Source organism: Sciurus vulgaris (genome assembly GCF_902686455.1).
Source record: "Sciurus vulgaris genome assembly, chromosome: 2".
In the NCBI taxonomy this organism is placed as follows: domain Eukaryota; kingdom Metazoa; phylum Chordata; class Mammalia; order Rodentia; family Sciuridae; genus Sciurus; species Sciurus vulgaris.
In genome coordinates, this window is record NC_136462.1 from 132,992,803 (window position 1) to 133,013,336 (window position 20,534).

Genomic DNA, 20,534 nt, shown 5'->3' on the forward strand with positions numbered 1-20,534 from the left:
TACCATTGGTCTGCCTGTCTATTTTGGTGCCAGTACCATGCCATTTTTGTTACTATTGCTCTGTAGTAGAGTTTAAGGTCTGGTATTGTGATACCTCCTGCTTAAAATTAGCATTCTACAGTAACACAGCCACATCAATGTTTATATCAGCTCAATTCACAATAGCTAGATTGTAGAACCAACCTAGATGCCCTTCAACAGATGAATGGATAAAGAAACTGCAGTATATAGACATAATGAAATATTATTCAGCCATAAAGAAGAATAATGTCATTGCATTTTCAAATAAATGGATGGAATTGGAGAATATCATGCGAAGTGAAATAAACCAATCCCAAAAAACCAAAGGCCAAATGTTTTCCCTGATAAGTGGAGGATGATATATACTGGGGGTGGGGGGTGGGAAGTGAGAGAAGAATGGAAGAACCTTAGATTATGTAGAAGGAAATGAGGGGTGGGGTATGAAAAATGGTGGAATGAGACAGACATCATTACCATATGTACATGTATGATTACATGAATGGTATGAATCTACATTGTGTACAACCATAGAAACGAAATGATGTACCCCTTTTGTGTATGGTGAATCAAAATGTAGTCTGTAAAAAATCAAAAATAAATAAATAATTTTAAAAAAATAAATAATAAAATTTAAAAACAATTTTTAGAACTTTTTAGAGTAGAAAACATATATATCGACTGCTTTACACTTTAATTGAATATGTACGTATGCACATACACATATGTACACACACACACCTGCATACCTGCATACACATGCATTTTGTAAAATTGAATCCCATCTAATACACACTTTTTGTATCCTGATTCATTTCTCTAACTTAAAAATCTGTAACTTTACAATCTTTAACTTCCTGGTTTCCAGGTGTGCAATGGTTTGGAGCAGCCAAGGAAGCAGCAGCGCTCCGACCTCAATGGACCCATTGACAATAACAACATCCCAGAGGTAATATTTTCCAAGGGTGAGAGTTCTGTGGCTGGGTCCTCATGATGGAGTTGTCTGTCCCATCACAGTTAACTCACTCTCCATAAATTTCTTGTCTCACCCGGTACCTGGGGAGAGAGGTTTGGGTGGGAGGAGGTGAGGGTGCACTGACCTGGGAGAAGAGAAGAAAGGGTTTTCTTTGATGGTCTGCAATCACACCACACAGTGCTCATGTGCTGCTAATGGTGTGTTGGGGGATCATTGGTCCTGGATCCGATAGATACTCATTCTGCCCCATCATTCTATATGCATGTTGAAATCTGGATTTTGCAACAGTGGTGCCATTGACTTTTAGGGATAGATAAGTGTTTATTTGGACCACTGTAGGATGTTTATAAGCATTATTGACCTCTGCCTTCTACACGCCAGTAGCTCATACTCCCCAACCCAGTTACGACAACTAAAATTGTCTCCAACCATTGACAAATGTCCCTCGGGGACAAAAATCACGCTGGTTGAGAACCACGGTTCTAATCCAAACAACATTGTTTTAAGAAATTATCCCATATAAAGTAGCACTTCCATGATGGAAGTTATTAAAACGAGCACTTAAGCAAATTATCTCCCCTCTTTGGGTAACATAGTTTAGACAAGATGTTCTAGCTTTGATGAAATAACTATGCCTGGCATGGAGTGGCATCCAGTCTCTTTTATCTTGCTTTTAAAGACATTCTCAGAAAGTGCTTAGCCCACCAGTTGGAGAGCCATGGTGGTCTCTGGGCTCCCTTCCAGCTCTTGCATGCTAACCTGAGGGTCCCTGAGTTTTAGAGGATGCTTTCATGTCTCTCCCAAGCATCATGCTGCCTGCATGGGGCTAGCTCGCTGTACAGAGCTGACTTCTTGGGAATACAACCACTCATGGGGTTAGACTTTTCCTGTGATGGTACACATCTTAGCCGAGCTCCCATGGGCCATCAGTTTGCAACTAGTATATGTCTCATTTTTTTCCCTATTTCCTAACAGACAAAGAAGGTGGCATCATTTCCAAGTTTTGTGGCTGGTAAGTGACTTTGAATTTACCTCTCAGGGGCAGTTGCATTTTATGTCAAAACAAATGGTGCTCTTGTCTGTGGATTTCCCCTGCAGAGCTTGTCTAGAAAGCACATTTTTCCAGCAAAGTGCTTGAGCATTTGGTTCTTCGAGGGCTGCAGAAGTTCACTGAGTGGGGAGGGGAGATCCAGCCCATTTGCCTGCTTTGATACAAAGAACAGTAAAACATTCATTTAATTACACCCTCGTTATTTGCATCATAGATTAACACCCATGCCTGAATTAATAGATTGAAGTGCGTCTGTATAAGCAGCTAATTATGATCCAATGCTTTTGTTCAGGTTGGATATAAAGGCTTCCAAACCCAGGCTGTTGTTCTTTTTTTAGAAACTTCATATCCCTTTACCCGCCCATGTTTTTTTGAGGAGGCTGATTGTGTATGTCCACATTCAGTGAAGAACAAAAGTGATTGATCCGTTCTGTGTCACTTTTTGGTATGGGGGCACACCTGCTTAGCTGTTGATGGACCTGACTTTGTGTGTTCTGCAGTGCCTCAAGTGTCCTCATATGCTCCTTTTAGGAGCTCCTGTGGGTTGCTTCTGGTGGTCCAATATCAGAGCAAAGAGCCTCTTGAGTAGGATCTTTCTCTGTACCAGGAGGATGTCTCCTGCCCCTGCTAATGTGTTACAATAAACAATGTGATTTTATTAATTATTTCAATAAGCTGGTAATTAATTCATATGAATATTTATGGCAGTAAAGTAAATCAGTTTTCAAAATTAATGACTTTAAAATTTTCCCACTCTTCTTTTCCAGTAAAGACTTAAAGCCTAGGAAACTGACCCCTCCATTCCCCTTTAAAAGACTAGTTTGAAACAAGCTCAACCAGTTCTAACCAGTTCAAAATGAACCAATTAATTCAAACTAATTTTTCCTGTTATAACTGGCCAAATGTTGCTCAGATTAGATGAAAATCAGTTTTAAGCTGTCAGAATGAATACTTAGAATCCAAATAGACTTGATTTCATTTTGGTCAGTGCAAATAGGCTCAAATGTCTAGCAGTGTACATGTGTTTTTAAATATGTGTCTCCTAGTTCAAAGTGACTCAACTGGTCTTCATCAAGTCATAAGAGGTTATGAAGGTTCCAGGTCAACTGGTTAGTTGTAGTTTTCCAGGACCTAATAATTGGCAGGAAGAGACCATATATCCCCATGTGTCCCCACAGCAGGATTTGATTGGGTTACTGATTAGTATCAGGCAACATCTCATAAGCAGCATATCTCTGCACCACTTTCTCTAGTGCTCAGGAGCCTGGGTGGGTGTGTCCCAGTCATGGTGCTCTAGTGAAATGAGGTCTATGAATCTAAACAGTTTGCTTTTCAGTGAATCATGGCATCATTTGGAAAGAACCCTTACAACTGTCTGGGGAGATGATTTGGGCATAAAACTTCCCTGGCATATGAACCAGTTTCATACCTGCAAGGAAGCGGAGTAGAGTGCGATCGGGAAATGGTGTCAATGCCTATGGTGCCTGTCACTCTAGCTTCTAGCATTCTGGAAGACTCATTTCTCTGGACCACCTTAGATACTTCCATTCCAAATTGAAACAAGACTGGATGCTTCTGACTGATTCAGACTGGCTAAAACTGCTTGTGACCAGCTCACACCAAAGTGAACAATCTTAATTTAGAATTGTTCCAGTGGGAGAGAAGTTCTAAAGTGACCTTAAGGAAAAATACATCCCTTTATATATTAGATAATCTATATTCAGTAAAGGACCCAAATTCTAATAGGAAGAGGGCATCATAAGGATGATATAAAACCATAGAATGTAATGAATGTGAAAGGACCATCCTGAAGTTAAGCACCTTTATCAGTTAGGAGTACATTTGGGTGCCAAGTATCAAAATACCCAACATTAACTTGTATAAGTAGGGAATTAGGTGTCTAGCACAAAGAAGTCTAGAGGTGAGTGGCTGCTCATTCAGTGGCTTTGTGATGTCAGGATCAGCATTTTTAGTTCACTTGGACTTGTCCTTAGGCTTGTAACCTCATCATTACACAATGTCTGGATAGCTACAGCTTTTACTTCCTGTTCCAGGTAGGAAGAAAAGAGAAGGCCAAAGGTACAAACCAGCTGTATTGTCTTCCCCTTTGTATTAAGAAATCAAAGGATTTCTGTAGATAAAGACTGAATGAAATTTTTTGCATGAGAATGTGACCTTCTGTTATTTTCTTAGCCTGCTCTCTAGGTAACCTGGAAGGTATCCGTTCAACTGTGTCACTAGGAAGCACTGCAATGGCAAAGACAGTATCTTTAGGGGGGAATTATAATGCTCAAGAGGTGTCAGAGATTTGGGCTAGCCACGGTGGCAGGCATTTCCCTTTGAGGGGATCCTGAAAGCTACACCCAAAGAGTGGTTATAAAAGATATTGGCACCTGAGAATATGAAGCTTTTAAACTGGATGATTTTCATACATCTTCTTTTGAATCCTCATAGCTGAACCATTCAGGGATCCACTGAGATTAGCTGTGTGGATGTTACATGGGCTTCTATATGGATTCCTGTGGAAGAGACGAGAGGCCAACTGCATTCTGTCTTATTCCCTCTGAGTAAATGGCTCCATGTCTAGTTGGATCTTAGAGAACTCCCAAGTCTGAATGTTCAGTTGAATATTGAAAGACCTTGGAGATCTCTTCCACCCACTTCTTATCTCTCATCAACCAGAGCTATGTCAGCAGACAGCTCACAAATTTTAGTGTTGGCGGGAGAATCTAGTGGCTTTCTATGAAGGAGGGAAGAATGTTTGGGAATGAGTGTTGAGTGAGCAAGCCTGCAGTGTCTTCTGCAACACATTCTTCAGTTGATGATCATTTCAACCCCGTGTGCTATTCAGTGCTGAGGTGGACATCAGAAGAACTGGGAAGAGCCCATGTGAATACAACAGAGAAGTGGACCTTCTCCCACATCCATGTCTGAGAAGTGGCCCTAGAGAAAGCTTTCCTGGAGCACAAATGAGGGACAGCCTCTGACTCCAACCTATGCCTTATTTCAGATTAGATAGTTGTATATGATAATTAAAAACAAAACCAACAATTAAAGTGAGAGCATCTTCATCTTAACATTTATAGGGCTTAGTGTGTTTCAGACACTGTGTGCCAGGTCTATAGCACACCTGGTCACCCACTACATGAGGAGTATATACTTTCCACCATACATTAGATGTTTGAAAACTGTGGCACAGTAAGGTTAAAGTCACTAGTCTGATGTCCCATAGCTAATGAGGGGTAGGACCTAGACTTAGACCCACCTTGGCAACATTACTTGACAATATTACTTCTTAGCTGGGGATATAGCTCAGTGATGGAGTGTGTGCTTAGCATAGGAGAAATCCTTGGTTCAATCCAAAGCACCAAAATAAGAAACATAAAATGATAGTGAGAATTGGTAAAACCTATCAGCTGCTTACTCTGAGCTAGGTATAGTCTAAGGGTTTTAATATATCAACTCATTAATCACTGGAATAACAGTAAGTTAGGAAACAGGCTCAGCAAAGAGAAATATGAACTTAAGGTTGCCAGATAGTAAGTGGCAGAGCTGGGGTTGGGACCCAGGCTCCATCTCAGGTCATCACCCCTACACCATACTGCCTGAGCAATTTCAGCTGCAGCTGGTAAGGAAAATCCTTAGCTTAGAGAAGATACACCATTCCGATTCCCAGGAGTTCGCTGGTTGAGAACCTTCCAGATATCAGAGCTCTTGGACCCTGTCATGCCCAGAAGCACAAGCCCTCTCTCACCAAAAGTATTCCCAGAAACCATACCTTGCCCCATGGAAAATGTTTGGGGCCTCTCAGACCAGGAAAGTTCATATTGCAGATAAAATCTCCTTGAAAAGTGCTAATTGCACAGAGGACTCATGGTGAACATGGGGAGGAATGTGTAGTAGGAGGGCAGGCACTTCCAGGATGTCCCCTACTGCTGGATAATAGCATAAGTCCCAAGAGGGCCCAAGAATCATCACCTCTGAGCAAATATATGTAAAAGTCTAACTTTTCTACAAAGTTAGACAAGTGCTTTTTAAAACCAGAAGGCTGGTATTGGTCCCAAGCAATAGAACTTAAGAGTGGCAACTTTAGTACAAAATAGCAAAGACGATTAAATCATATTCTGTCCCTTATACTTTGTGCTCCTCCAAATCTATCAGTCAAAGCTCATGTGAGATGTCCTGAAACCCACTGCCCCACCCACAGCTGTAGGCTCCTGCCAGCATGCTTTGAGCTGCCCTGGGGTCTATACCAACCTCAGTATAACCTGTCAACTTTCCACGCCTATATCCTGGCCATGTGAAGGAATGGGGACTTCAATCACTGGAACTTCTGGGCCTGGGGCTGAGATTGCCCCTCATACCATCCTTTCAGGGATCCCCATTGTGATAAAGCCATCTTGCTGGTTTCATACAATGGGCATTTAGGAGTGGAGACTTGGTTTTCTCTTAAAAGTGGCAATTGGAGCAAACCTGTTCAGAAACAACACTATCTTGAAGACACCTTGTGCTTTCTTCTTCTTCTGTGAGGCCAGGGCTCCTGAGCTGACATGGCTTCAGGGTGCTGTTGCCTGGAGAACAGTGTTAAGATGATCTGTGGGGCCAGAGGGACATGGAAATTCCAAATAGGGGTTAAAATAAAAGTAAAATGACTTTTAAAGGGTATTTTTAAAGATTTTGAAAAAACAATACTTGAATCAGATCAGGAGTCACAGAGGCAAAAATGAATTCCGTTCTAGAAATCCCAATGAAATGTCCTCTTTTTCTGCCTGTACATGATAGAAAACTTTCATTACAGACTAGTTTATTTCATTCCAGTTCTTTTCTGCAAGGACATCACTGCTAAATTGCTTGTGAATCCTTTCGGTGGGTGGGGGTCTTGTAGTGTGGAAATATGCCAGCCTACACAGACCCTTTCTTAAAATAAATATTTGCCCTGGCCACATGGGTCTGCATTTTGCTCCTTTACTTTTTGACAGATTTTGGAGATGGTAAGTCCACCTGGTTATTTAAACCTGGGATCCATGGACATGCAACAGAGTATTAGCCAAGCTACTATGCACCAACTCTCACTTGATTGCCAGTCAGCATAGCAGTGGGCAATCTCATGGATATGTCCTTTGTGTTTAGGTATGAATTCTTTCACAAAAGTAGTTCCTGGATAAAGCAGAATTACAGAACAGGAACACAGAAACCTTTTCTTTTCTTTTCTTTTTTCTTTTTTCTTTTTTTTTGATAGACATGGTCAAAGTGCCTTTCCCAGAAGGGACAGTGGACAGTACCCTTGGCTGTGGATGAGAGTGCTGGCTCCCACAGTCTCCAACACTTTGCCATCCAGCTGTCTGATCTCAGTCCCAGGTTGATGGATATAAAGTAATATCTTTTGGATTTCATGTGCATATCTTTCATCATAAGCGAAGTCAAATACCATTTAATGTGTTTATAAGCAGTTTGTGTTTTCCTTCTTGAGCTTGACTTGTATGTGTCACATGTTAGTTGGTTTCCTGTTGCTGTGACAGAATACCTGGAACAGTCAACTTATAAGGAGGAAAGATTTATTTTGGCTCAGAGGTTCAGGGATTTCAGTCAATCATCACTTAGCCCCATCATTTTGAGCCTGTGGTGAAGCAGGAATGTGTAGTGGAAGAGAGCTTCCTGTCTCATAGCTACCAAGATGCAAAGAGCAAGGAAGAAGAGGGGCCATGGTCTCTATCTCCCCTCCAAAGGCATGCTCCCAGTGATCTAACTTCCTTCCACTAGCTCCAAGTCCTCAAGGTTCTACCACCTCCCAACAGCACTGTCAGGTAGGGACCAAACCTTTAGCACATGAGACTTTGGGGGACATTTGAGATCTAAACTATAAAGTATACTGTGCCTTTTCCTTTATTTTGATTTCTCCCTGACTGTTTTAGCATATAGTTGGCAAATAATCATATAATTTAAGGTGTACAAGATGAAATTTTGATACATGTACACATTGTGAAATGATCTGTACAATCTATCTTAATAACATGCCTATAACCTATCATAGTTACCTTTTATGTATGTGATAAATACACGTAAGATCTACTCTCTTGGCAAATTTCTACTATATAGTCTGTGTTAGTCAGGTTTCTGTAGCTGTGAACAGAATACCTGATGAGAACAACTTAGAAGAAGAAAAGTTTATTTTGGATTCATGATTTCAGAGGTCTCAGTCCATGGTGGACTGACTCCATTAGTCTAGGCTTTAGGTGAGGCAGAACATCATGGCAGAAGTGTATTGCTAAGCAAAGATACTGAACTTATGACAGTTAGGAGACAGAGACAGAGGAAGAGGAGAGCCAGGGACAAAAATCTAATACCCAGGGCATTTCCCCATTGACCTACTCTATATAGTTACCACCAGTAATCCATTTAAATTATTAATTCATCAGTTAATCCATCAATAAGGTTTCATCCCTCATAATCCAATCATGTCACTTATGAACATTGCTACATTGCCTAATATGAGCTTTTTGGGAGGACACCCATATCCAAACCATAACATAATCATCCCTTGGTACCTGACAGTGATTATTCCAGGATCCCCTTAACTACCAAAATCTTCAGATGCTCAAGTCCCTTATAGAAAATTGCATAGTGTTGGACTGGGGCTGTATCTCAGTGGCAGAGTGCTTGCCTAGCATGTGTGAGGCACTGAGTTCGATCCTTAGTACCACATAAAAATAAACAAATAAAATAAAGGCATGCTGTCTGTACACAACTACAAAAAATGTTTAAAGAAAGAAAACGGGGCATATTAACTTATGTGCATACTCTGATGGACTTTAAATAATCTGTAGCTTACTTAATGATACTTAATACATTGTGAATGCTATGTAAGGAGTTGTTACACTCTATTGTTTAGGGAATAAAGGCAAGAAAATGTCTGTGCATGTTCAGTACAAATGCTATTTTAAAATGTTTTTTAATGCAAAATTGTTTGAAATCAGATACAGAACCCATGGACATGGTGGGCAGTTAACAGCACTCACCACGCTACACTTTAGATCCCTGGAACTTATTTGTCCTGTAAGTGATGTTTGTACCTTTTGTCCAACATTTCCCCACTACTTTCTCCACCCCTACCACCAATCAAGAAACTGGGATTTTTAAAAAAATATATTTGTATTAATTTACGTGTAAAGGAAATGAACACTTTGATTTATATTGTTAAAGTTTTTTCCAGGTTACTGCTGTCCTTGATTTGTTGTATATCATATATTCTTTTAACTTTGCTGACTGTTTTATGAAATCAAAAGTATTAGCCTTTTTCCTTTGATGTTACTGAATTTTTGAGGTGAGCATGACCTTCATGATCCTGAGATTATTTTTTAATAAAAATTTCTTCCAGAACTTTTATAATTTTATTCTATATTAAATATTTGATTTGTCTGAAATTTATTTTGGATATGGATACAGAAAGAGTTACATTTTGAGCATATTTTTTTCAAATAGCTAGCCAGCTGTGCCCAAAGTATTCAGCACATCTTTCCCTCAGGGTTTGGAAAGCTGCCTGTTCCATGTTTGTCTGGGTCTTTTTCTAGATGGGTTAAAGGGACCATCCATTCCGATTGCAGACCCAGACTGCTTTATTGGCTGGCAACTTGGGGTGCATTTTATCACCTGGAGACTCATTTCTGCCTTGCCACTGTCATGCCTTTTCACAACTTCCCTGGATAGTCTTGCATGTCTGTTTTTCCAAAGAAACTTTCAAATCAATGTATCTAGTTACACACTAAAAATTCTTATTGGCATTTTTATTTGGCATACATAAATCTTACTTACTGAGAAAGAAGGAAAACGTCCGCTTTACAATATAGAATCCTCCCAGTCAGGAAAGTATATATCTTTCTATTTCTTCAAACTTGTGTATGTTCATCCATAAAGTTATTTGTAAAAATCCAACACATCTTTTTTGTCAGTTCCTTGGTGTTTTACACCTTTTATTGTTTTTGTAAATGTTATCTTTTATTTCCTTTTTTTTCTAACTTGTTGCATTTGTAGGTACAAATAAAGCTATTGGTCTATTTTACATGGTAATTTGAAACCATTGGCTTAATGAATTCTTTTTATTTTTCAAAAGAGACTTTTAGTTGTTTTCTTGGTTTTTCGCCCCCCTGACATATAATCATACCATCTGCAAATTAGAATGATTTTTCTTTTGCTGCTTCCTTTCTTGTTTTCTGTTACTACTTCCTGTTGTCTATTTGAATTGCATAGAGCAAAATAAATAATGCCCTTTAACAGTGAGATTTACCTACTACTAAAAAATAACATTGCTTTGAAAGATCCATTCTTTTGGTTTTATTTTTAATAAAAATTGAAGCACATATAAAAACAAAGAGAATACTATACCTATCACCATGTGCCTATCACTATCTTCAGATTTACCGGTATTTAACCACTTGTGAACGATGGTATATTCTTCTATAACTACACACTTTCCCAGATTTTTCTAAAACAAATCTGATCTCACACCATTTCCTCTTTAAATATTTCAAATATGTATCTCTAAAATACAGGAACTCTATATTAAAAAATAATCCCAATACTATTATCACAACTAAAAATTAGTTGTCATTTCTTTTTTTTCTTTTTCTTTTTTTTTTATTGTAAACAAATGGGATACATGTTGTTTCTCTGTTCGTACATGGCGTAAAGGCATACCATTTGTGTAATCATAAATTTACATAGGGTTAGTTGTCATTTCTTTATGTCATTAAATACACAGTTAGTGTTTGCATTGCCCCCGTTCTACGGCCTTTATTTAATGGTGATCTGAATAAGGTCCATATATTGAGATAGGTTGATATATTTTTTAATCCTCTTCTGTCTCTCATTTTATAGGTTCTCCATCCATTTCTCTTTTGTCTTTTTTACAATTGTTTTGTTGATGTTGTGGAAGAATCTGCATCATTTATCCTTTAGAATTTCGTGCAGTCTGGGTTTTGTTAAGGGTAGCCTAATGATGTCATTTAACATATTCTTCTGTCCTCTGTGACCAGAAAAGTGGTGGGTTTTCTGTTTGTTTGTTTTTAGATATAGAGGTTGAACATATTCACTTTTATTCTCTGGGTAAAAAAATCCTTCATTGATATTGTGTTCTTCCATCAGGAGGCACATGATAGTTTGGTTGACTCTTGGTGATATTAGCCATGATTAATGATCCTTGTCTGGATCCATTCATTGATTACTCTGATTCCATCATTTTCATTGATGAGCTGGACTTCTTCAACAAAAAGAAACTTTTCCTTATCAAGTGTTTTGTCACTCTGAGATGTAGTACACATAAGAAAAGCAGTATAAATATTGATTCCTTCTCTTTAACAATTTTTAAATTAATGAGTTGCCCTAACCATCTCTAAAGGTGACCAGTGAGCTTTTATGTGCTGTCTTTGGAAACTCTCGGTGGAAGCATGTGGTGTGTTTTAGTGTGCTGTAGTTATGCATATTGATGCTTCTGTGTCTCATCTTTGGCCAATGTGAGGCTGTTTAGGTTGGTTCCTATCAGTATGGCCCCAGAAATCTTTGATAGCATTTTTGCTTTCTGGTCTGACTAGATATTCCAGAATCATCTCAAATACTTCAAGTCTGAAACCAGTTAGTTCTTTCTCTGAAGAATCTTGTGAAATAATATTTAGATACTATGATTTGGGCCCTCTGGGTGCTTATTACTTCAGATTTGGTTTGAGGTTGGGAAATATGTATATGTTGTAGGCAGTACCTAAAATGGTCTCCACTGATCCCCATTTCATAGTGTTTGTTGCCTTATGTAATTTCCTCCCTTCAAATGTGGGCTGGACTTGTTGACTCCCTTGTATTGAATAGAATATGACAAAAGTGATGAAATATCACTTCCAAAATTAAATTATAGAAAGACAGTGACTTCTGTCTTACTTGCCCTTTTTTCTCTTTTCTTTGCTTTTTCTGTCTAAGGGAAACAAGCTACTCTCCTGTGGTTGTAAATGGCCCTCTTGAGAGTCCCTCATGGCAATGTACTGATGTGTCTGGCCTCATGAGTAAATTTAGAAGAAGCCCTAAGATGCTACAGCCTCTGTGGCCATCTTTAACTGCAGTCTTGTAAGAGCCAAGCCTGTGGCACCAGCTAAGCTACACCCACATTCCTGACCCTTAGAAACTGTGAGACAATACATGAGTTGTTTAAAGCCACTGAATTTGGGGGTGATTTGTTATGCAATAAACAAGGGTGAAAAAATGTACTACATTTTTAAAGATAAACTATATCATTATTCATGCTGATACTTGTCAGGACTATCAGGATTATAAGATTCTTATATTTGTGTATTATTTTGCCTATGCCCTAAATTCTCATTCTCAAGGACAACAGCATGATTATGCATTTGTTTTATTCTGCTAATCATACAACACTCTCAGAATAACAGTATCAGCACTGCCAAGGACACTTGGCTGTAGATTCAATTTACGATTTGTTTGCGTTTACTTTTGTCTTTAGAGTATAGCCCAGGAGGGATGTATGATCAAATGACTGCTCTGTTAGTCAGCTTTGCATTGATGTGACCAAAATACCTGACAAGAACAACTTAGAAGAGGGAAAGTTTATGTTGGGCTCATGGCTTCAGAGGTTCAGTCCATGGTTGTCCTATTTCATTTGTCTGAGCCTAGGATGAGGCAGAACATCATGGCAGAAGGGCATGACCGAAGAAAGCTGCTAAGCTTATGGCAGCTGAGGAGCAGAGAGAAAGAGAGAGCCAGGGACAAAATCTAGTCCCCTGAGCTCTAAAGTGACCCACCTCTTCCAGCCATGCCACACCAATAATCCATTTAAATTATTAATCCTCCTCATGGATTAATTCACAGATGAGATTACAGCTCTCATATCCTAATCATTCCACCTCTGAACATTCCTGCCTTAACATGTGGGGTTTTCCTGGGGCCATCTCCTATTCAAACCAAAACAACTGCATTTTACAATATTTTGGCATAGTTTTTTTTTTTCCTTTTGTGATTGTGTCACAAATGGATACACATTTAGATTCATTTGTTTCTGTTTTCCTTTAATTTTTAGGAATTTACTTTTTTGTTGAACTTTGTTTTGTAATGATATAAAATACTTGCATGGTTCCAAAGTCAAATATACAACATGGGGTATAGGCAAACGGCTCAAGTCTCTTCCTCTACCCCATTCTTGCATTTATCTCTTCCCAATTTGGATAGCCATTTTTAGCATTTGACATATTATTTTCTTATTTTTTAAGTTGTTTCATTTTTGCATAAACTTTTAAAATTTTTCTTAACCAATACATAAAAGCATAAACATTGTACATGTTTATGGGTTGCCATGTGATGTTTCAGCATATATATACATTGTGTAATGTTTAACACATGCATTTTTATTGTAAGCATTATCTTTCTCTTAGATAAATGGTGTGATAGATACCCTTTTCTCCATCTTGCTTTTTCCACTTACTACTAAATTCTGACCGTGATGCCAAAGTTCTGTACTGTGCACAGCAGTATGTAGAGGATGTTCTGTAGAATGTCACTGTTGGATAAATGCCTCCTATTCAGGAACACTTGGGTGGTTTCCAGATTTTTGCTATTACAAATAGTGCTGCAGTAACAGCCTAGGCATACATCTTTTCCTGATTTTGCCAGGTTTTAAAATTTATTATGCTTTTTCTGGGAAGTCATTCTTCCAGATACAAGTTTATGCTGAGGCAAATCTGGGCACTGGATTGAACTTGGCCTTGACCTTCCTTCCCTCATTCCGTCATGGCTTCTCGCCTCCCAGCAGCCAGTGACCTTATGTCACTTGCTGGGTTCTAAAGTGCCACACTGTGGAACTCCAAAGCATCCCCTTCAGTGACAGCCCAGCTGGTGCTGCGGGCTCAGGGCTGTCTCTCTCGGCCGAATGTCCTGCAGGTCTGGTTTTACAGACAGCATGTTCTCCTTCCTGTCAGCCTTGTGGGATCACTTTTAACAGGCACTTCAGTGGGGCACAGGCCACTGGGGGGCAGGAGCATCTGAGTCTGGGACAAGCAGGTGTGGTGAGGGAGGTGGTGGAGGTGGCAGAGCCTTTCCTGGGCCTGGAGATCACACACCTTGGCTCTCAGCAGAAGGTCCAGAGTTAAACCCAGTTATGTGACCCTGATACTCATCACTTCCTGTCCCCTCTTCCCATTTGAAAGACCCCTTTCCAGGGGCTGGCTTTTCTGCTGACCTGGATGGCCTGCCGAGCATGCAGTCTCAGTGTTCCCCCTCCTTTGTCCCATCAGAGCTGCAGCCCCTCCTCCAGGTAGAGGGGGTGCCCCTTTGCACTTTGGCACATCTGGTATCTGACATCTCCTCTCCTGCGTCTTTCACTTTCCTCTCCACTGGCTCTTGAACCCGTCTGTCCATCCTGCATCTATGCATAGCCAACAACTTACCTTCTTCTTCTCCTTCTGAATAAGAATTGGGGGATGCCTGCCTCATGGTCTGCACCTTCTCACACTCCACCCTCTGGCTAGCTCTTGCTCCACTCTCCTCTGGAACTGCTCCAAGGTCACTGCTGGCCTGCTTGTCACCATGCCCAGTACATGAGTGCTTCTTGTAACCCTCCTGCTAGCACAGGCACAGATGGGCATGAGTCCCTTTCCAAGCCCCTTTTCGTGGCACTTGGTAGAGCTGGCTTCTGGGTCCTCCTCCCCCACCTCCCCACCAAGCCCTCCCCTAGATGACTCATCATGCCTGTGGGCTTCTCTTGGCACCTTCACACAGTTCATTCCCTCATCTGTTCCTTTGACTTGGGCTCCTGAGCCAGCTGCCTCCGGAGCTTCATTTGGAAGATGCCCTGGCCCTACATGCAAACTTGTCCAGAATCCCCACCCCCAAAGGACAGTCCTCTTCCAGCACTCCTTCTCAAGGAGTGGCAGCCTTATCCATCCAGCCATGCAACCAGCTTTCCAGCCCTCCTTATCCTCACCTTATACCCAGTTCCAACTTCCAGGCCATTTCAGTCTGTCCATATCTCCACCCTCATCACTCACTTGCTGGGACTTCTCTAGGAGCCTCTCAGCTGCTCTCCATTCTTCTTCTCTGCTGTTTTCCCCTCTGTAGCCACAGTAACTATGCCACTTCTCTAATTGATGCCCTGGAGTGACAGTCTTCTGTGTGGTTCCAGGGTCCTCACATTTGGTCAGCACTCTCACTGACTTGTTCCAACTGATGGCCCATCCTGTGTCAGGCAATCTAGACTTCTTATAGTTCTAAAGTACAACTCTCCCTGCCACCCCAGGGCCTTTGCACCTGCTCTTGCCTCAGTTTGGAAAGCGTTTTTCTTTCCTTCTATGATTCACTGATTCCTTCTCATCCTTCAGGCCACATTCAAAGGGCACATTCCTCATTAGGGCTGGTCCCCTTTGTTGTTTCTTCTCTAGGGTTGTGTCTTCCCTTTCTAGCATTCACCATGGGCCTTCCAGTTATATTTGTCTTGTAACCAGGAGATTAACCTTTAACCCGCAAACACCATATTTTCTTTATGATATAGGTCTTCAAACAATGGGCTCAAAATGTCTGAAGACCTAAATTTGGAATAGTAATCTGGGGCAAAAGTCATTTCACCTGACTTGAATGGTCCTTATTTATAAAATTGGGACAATAAGGTCTATTTCCTGGGGTTGTTGAGGATTGGCTGGGACTATATCCTGTCACACAGAGGCCTGGTGCTTAGGGAGCAGGTGCTGTACATGGGGTCTCCTGTCTGTGCAGAGAGCATAGATCTTAAGATGTACCCTGTGCCCCCATCCTTGGTTGTGCTACACCTCTTCCTACCCAGCCACCCTCTCTGAGACCCAAGGAGAGGCAGGTCTTGTATCTAAAAGACCATGTGGAGCCAGGCTGGTGATTGGAAGCCTCTGCCCGGTTCCCACGTACAGGATCATCTTTCCCAGAGGGGACTGAAATGAGGAAGGTCCCTGGTATGTTTCTGCCACTGCTTCCCTGTCCAAAGAATGGACAGTCTGACAGGGTCTAGGGTTTTCCTAACAGGTGTTTTAAACAATGGCTTCTTTAAACTGGAGTACCTTATCCTTCTCCAACCTGTATGGATACATGATATGTAGGCTTTTGTTAAGTCAGAGATACGTCCTGAAGAGGAGGAATCACTCACTGGATCTCCTTTAAAGTGACATCTTTATTCTTTTGTTATTCGTCTCCCTCTGGTGGTCTCAGCTCAGGGTTAGTGCAGGATTGAGCAAAATAAGGACAATTTATACCCATTCAGGGCCAACTGCTTTCATATGGTGAGAAAGCTGCTTGATTTTGGTTTTGCATTTCATGATTGGAGTTGACAGACATGAACGTGGGTCTAAAACAACTCCTCACCCCTTCCGGACACTCTTCTGCACTTGGCTTTCCTTCCCTCACACCTATGAGGGCAGGATGCAGCTCTGCAGGTGAGTCGATGGCGGCACTGTTAGAATGGTGGTTTCCTACTGGATAAAAGGCCAAGACAGGCATGAAGAAGGGCCCAAGACACCCCTGCAGAGGTGGGCATCTGTGGCGTTACAGCCAGGTCATCGAATGCTTCCCTGGTCTTTCCCAGGTAGCAGACATCCACTGTCCAGCCACCCTTCCCACACAGGAGTGTTTGTCCCCAGATTGTCCCAGATCAGATGAGGCACACTCCAGAGGGAGGGGGAGCCAGTCCTTCATAAATCTACTCGGGAACATGGACTGGAACAGGAGTGTGAAACTCAGCGAGGTCTAGAGAGCTTCCAAGGTCACCTTGGGAACTGGCAAGGGAGGAGTCAGAAGGCAGTGGCCTTCAAAAGTGGGAGTCCATTCAAAAGGCAAGGCCTGTCCCACTGCTCCTCGAGTACTGGGGTCCTCAGGGTGCCATGCATACATAGGTCATGAAGACACTTATCAGGACAAGCCCCAGGCATTGCTGACTGAGGGTGTGATGCCCATGGCATCTCAGGGTGGCTGGGAAGACCAGCACCTTCCTATAGGACAAAGTGACACCATCTTCTGGTCAGTAACTGTCATTGCCTCAGGTCCCACTGGAGGACTTGGGCATCACTGTGGGATGACCATAGACAAATGATGAATGCTCCAAACCATGTGTACTGGGGAGAACAAGGCCCAAGGGCAAGGCGACATGATGTGGTAAAAACTGGGGACCTTCAGTCCAAGGTCCTAGGGGTCAGGATGGAAGGTGCTGCTTGTGACTCCGTTCCCTCTATTGGGGTGGCCTCTGCTTCCCCCTCACTGGTGAACCTGGAGTATAAACCACTGCTGCTAATGGACAGAGGGGCAGGGTTTCTCCCCTGACACCACCCCTGTAAGCCCTGCTTGGTGCATCCATGCCTGTCCAACTGGGCGAGGAGATTGTCTGTTCCAGAACGAGAATCAAAGTGCCTGAGATAGAAGGAAGACCCTGGCCCTGGAGCTCTGCAGAGATCTGCCTAGGCTTTGGGGATCAGTGTCCTGGGCAGCCTCATGAGAAAGCAAGCCCAGGCCTAGGCCTTTCAGAGGGGCTGGCCTTGGAAGGCTTCTGCCTTATTTGCTTCTAAAATGGTGACACGCTAGGGAGGAGGCAAAAGACTCATGCCCTCCTCACCCCGCCCAGCCTGGCACAGTTCCCCCAGTCTTCCTTTCAGTATGAACATGCCTGAATCAATCCCAGGACTTGGTGAGCCCTTCTCTGAACCTGTCCTAAAGCTATACAGGGTCCTTCTCCTGTCCCCTTAGTTCCCGAGGTACCCCTGGAGCATGTGTCCTGGGCCCAGTGTGAATAGGTCCTAGGATCAGGAGCCTGAGGGATTGCAGGTTCAGAAGTTGAAGCCCTGAGCTCTCTTTGGTGGCCCTTGAAGGACTTTCTTTGAGAGATATCACCACAGTGGGGTGCTCCTTCTCACTCCTCAGTAAGGGCTGAAGAAGTCAGCTCATGGAGTAGGGTCAGCACTCTGGACCAGGGCTCTGGGCCACTAGATACCAGGGTTACCTCCCACACAGGTCCCAACACTGTGTTTAGACCTTCTAACAGTCACTCTTTAGCACATGTTTGGGCTTATGGTAATAATAAACACTATATTGCTTTAGTAATTTAAAGCACTTGGCACCAAAACCATCATTGCCCACTCTGCCTCCAGGGGCACTGCGTCCTATCTAAAGGCCTGGCTGCCCTGCCACTTCCCGCAGGTGCACAGGCCCAGTGTATGTGGACCTGTGGACCCCCAGCCACAACTGCCCCTATGTGAGAGGCATACGTACGCAAGCACATGTGCATTAGGGTGCACATGCGACCAACTGTGTGGGACAAGGGCCACTGACCCACAAGGACTTTTAGAGAGGTGAGCAGGGTCAGGGGCTGGGTGTGCTCCCTGAGAGTCCTTGCTGGGCTGAGGTCCTGCCGTGTGGCTGTAGCCATCTTATTCTCTCTCACCAGAGTCAGCACTGAGTTGGAGGCCAGAATGGATGGCCTGAGGGGAATATAGGAAGATACAGTGACAAAGGCATGACCCCAGCAACAGGGAGGACATCAGCATCACTGACCCTTAGGGAAAGGTAGTGGTAACGGGATGACACAGAACGAGTGAAATCATACGCCCAGAAGCTGGCGTAAGGGCTTTGTCAGCAGACTGTGAGAGCAACTGGAGCGTCCATCCACTGAGGAAGGTCAGGGAGGCCCAGGGATATCAATGGCTTCTGCAGGCCAGGCTGGCGGCCACAGGGTCTTCAACTTGGTCCTTGTGTCGGGCAGAGCCCCCCCCCCCCCCTTATTGAAAATCCCTTAAGAGGCAACCTGAGTAACAGCAGAGGGGCTACAACCTCTGGGAGCTTCAGGGTGAGGTTGTCAGGGTCCATGTTGCCTTTTTGCATCTGTGGCTTTCTGTGGTTTCCTGATGTTTCAGCCTGATGTATGAGCCCATGGGTACGGACCTTTTAGACACTTCTTAAAGTCCAGTGCTGACATTTGTGGAAGTGAAAGCACAACATACAGGTCCTCAAAGATGTGTGCCATTTTCTCCCATGCTTTTAGAAGAACTAAAGTCTCAGAGGGTTATTTAGACTATGTGGGCAGTGTCAGTCTGGTGCCACTGGAACCTCAAGTTCACCTCTCAGGTCGCTTCAAGGTGACTGACGACCCACTCACTCTGACCACTTGCTGAGTGTAGCACCCAAGCAGCCTGGTTGAGTTTGTGAGCAAAAGTTCAGGATACCAAGCTCTGGGTTTTCTGATGTTGGGATGATAGGGCAGTGAAACTTTCCTTGGCATGCCGTGGGCACTTACCTCCAAATAGGGAAACTGGGTTTTGAGGCTTAGGGACATCAACGTTCTAATGGAGGACCCAAGAGGCTTGGAGCAGTGTGAGGATGAAGGATCTGACTTCTGGTCCAAAGGATGTTCAGTATTCAGAGGGAAGTAGATTCATGTTTCAGTTCTAGCTGCTTCATCAGAGAACTATAGACTGTGTGACTTTTAAACAGCAGAAATGTGTTTCTCACAGTCTGGAGGCTCGAAGTCCAAGTTCAGAGTGCCAACATGGTCAGGCTTTGGCGAAAGCAATGTTGATGCTGCTATTGCCTTTCACTGTGTTCTCATATGGCAGGCAGAGTGAGAGGGTTCCCTGGGACCATAAGAGCACCAATCCCTTTTGTGAGGGTGCCATCCTTAAGTCTGATGGCTTCCCAAAGGCCCCACCTCCCTAATACCATCGCATTCGGGTGAAGATTTCTAGATCTGAATTTGGTGGGGGGATGGGGACATAAACATGCAGTCCATGAGTCCTGGTGTGACTTAAGAAGAGAGTGGTGAAGTGATGGTCAAAGGGCCCACTGGATGCCCTGGCCCCAGGTATGGGGCATTGTTAGCAAACATGGATTCCATGGGGTATTAGGGACAATGGCCAGGCTGGGGTTCACCAGGGGGGGAGGATCATGTGCACAAACAAGCATTACTTTCTAGGCCTTTGGCTTTGAAAGGCAGGAGAGGGGGGCCCAATGGAGATAGTGGTGGAGGTTTTCTTGAATCCACCTGGGGAGACTGGAGGAGGTTTCAAAGCTGTAGGGAGTATGCAATTGATAAGACTTGGTTAGGTGCCCCAGGGACAGAGGAATGGGCTTATAGGTGGTCCTGACTCTAGCTGGAACTTCACTGCTGAATAGAAAGTCCAAAGGAAGGGGTTTGGACTTCAGCCACGTGGCAAAGGAGAGTGCAGATGAAGGAGGGACAGCAGAAATTCAAATGGAAGGAGTTATGAAGTTGCTGGTGCCTGGGGGTGAGGCGATGCTTTCTAGAGAAAGGTGTCAGAGCTGCTGAGAAGTTTTGAGGGCCTTTGGGGCCATGACTTTACAATAAATCTATAATGGTAGCAATATGCCTCATTATAAGGACAGTTTTTTAGCTCAAAGAAAACAGGTCAGAGTTTTGCCTAACCCTGGGGCAGACAGACTGGGCAAGGTAGCAGAGAGTAGCAGGCAGATGTTACTAAGGTG

General features: G+C 43.0%; 1 protein-coding gene across 5 annotated transcripts in view; it reads left to right on the forward strand.

Annotated features, from left to right (window-relative positions):
- Window positions 1-20,534, forward strand: part of APBA2 (amyloid beta precursor protein binding family A member 2) — a 273,902-nt gene that overhangs the window by 225,932 nt on the left and 27,436 nt on the right. For all 5 annotated transcript variants that reach the window (XM_079122129.1, XM_079122131.1, XM_079122130.1 and 2 more), the window contains 2 exons: window positions 887-967; window positions 1,970-2,006. In XM_079122129.1, coding sequence (XP_078978255.1) covers window positions 887-967; window positions 1,970-2,006 — 118 coding nt within the window. The remainder of the gene's footprint in view (window positions 1-886; window positions 968-1,969; window positions 2,007-20,534) is intronic.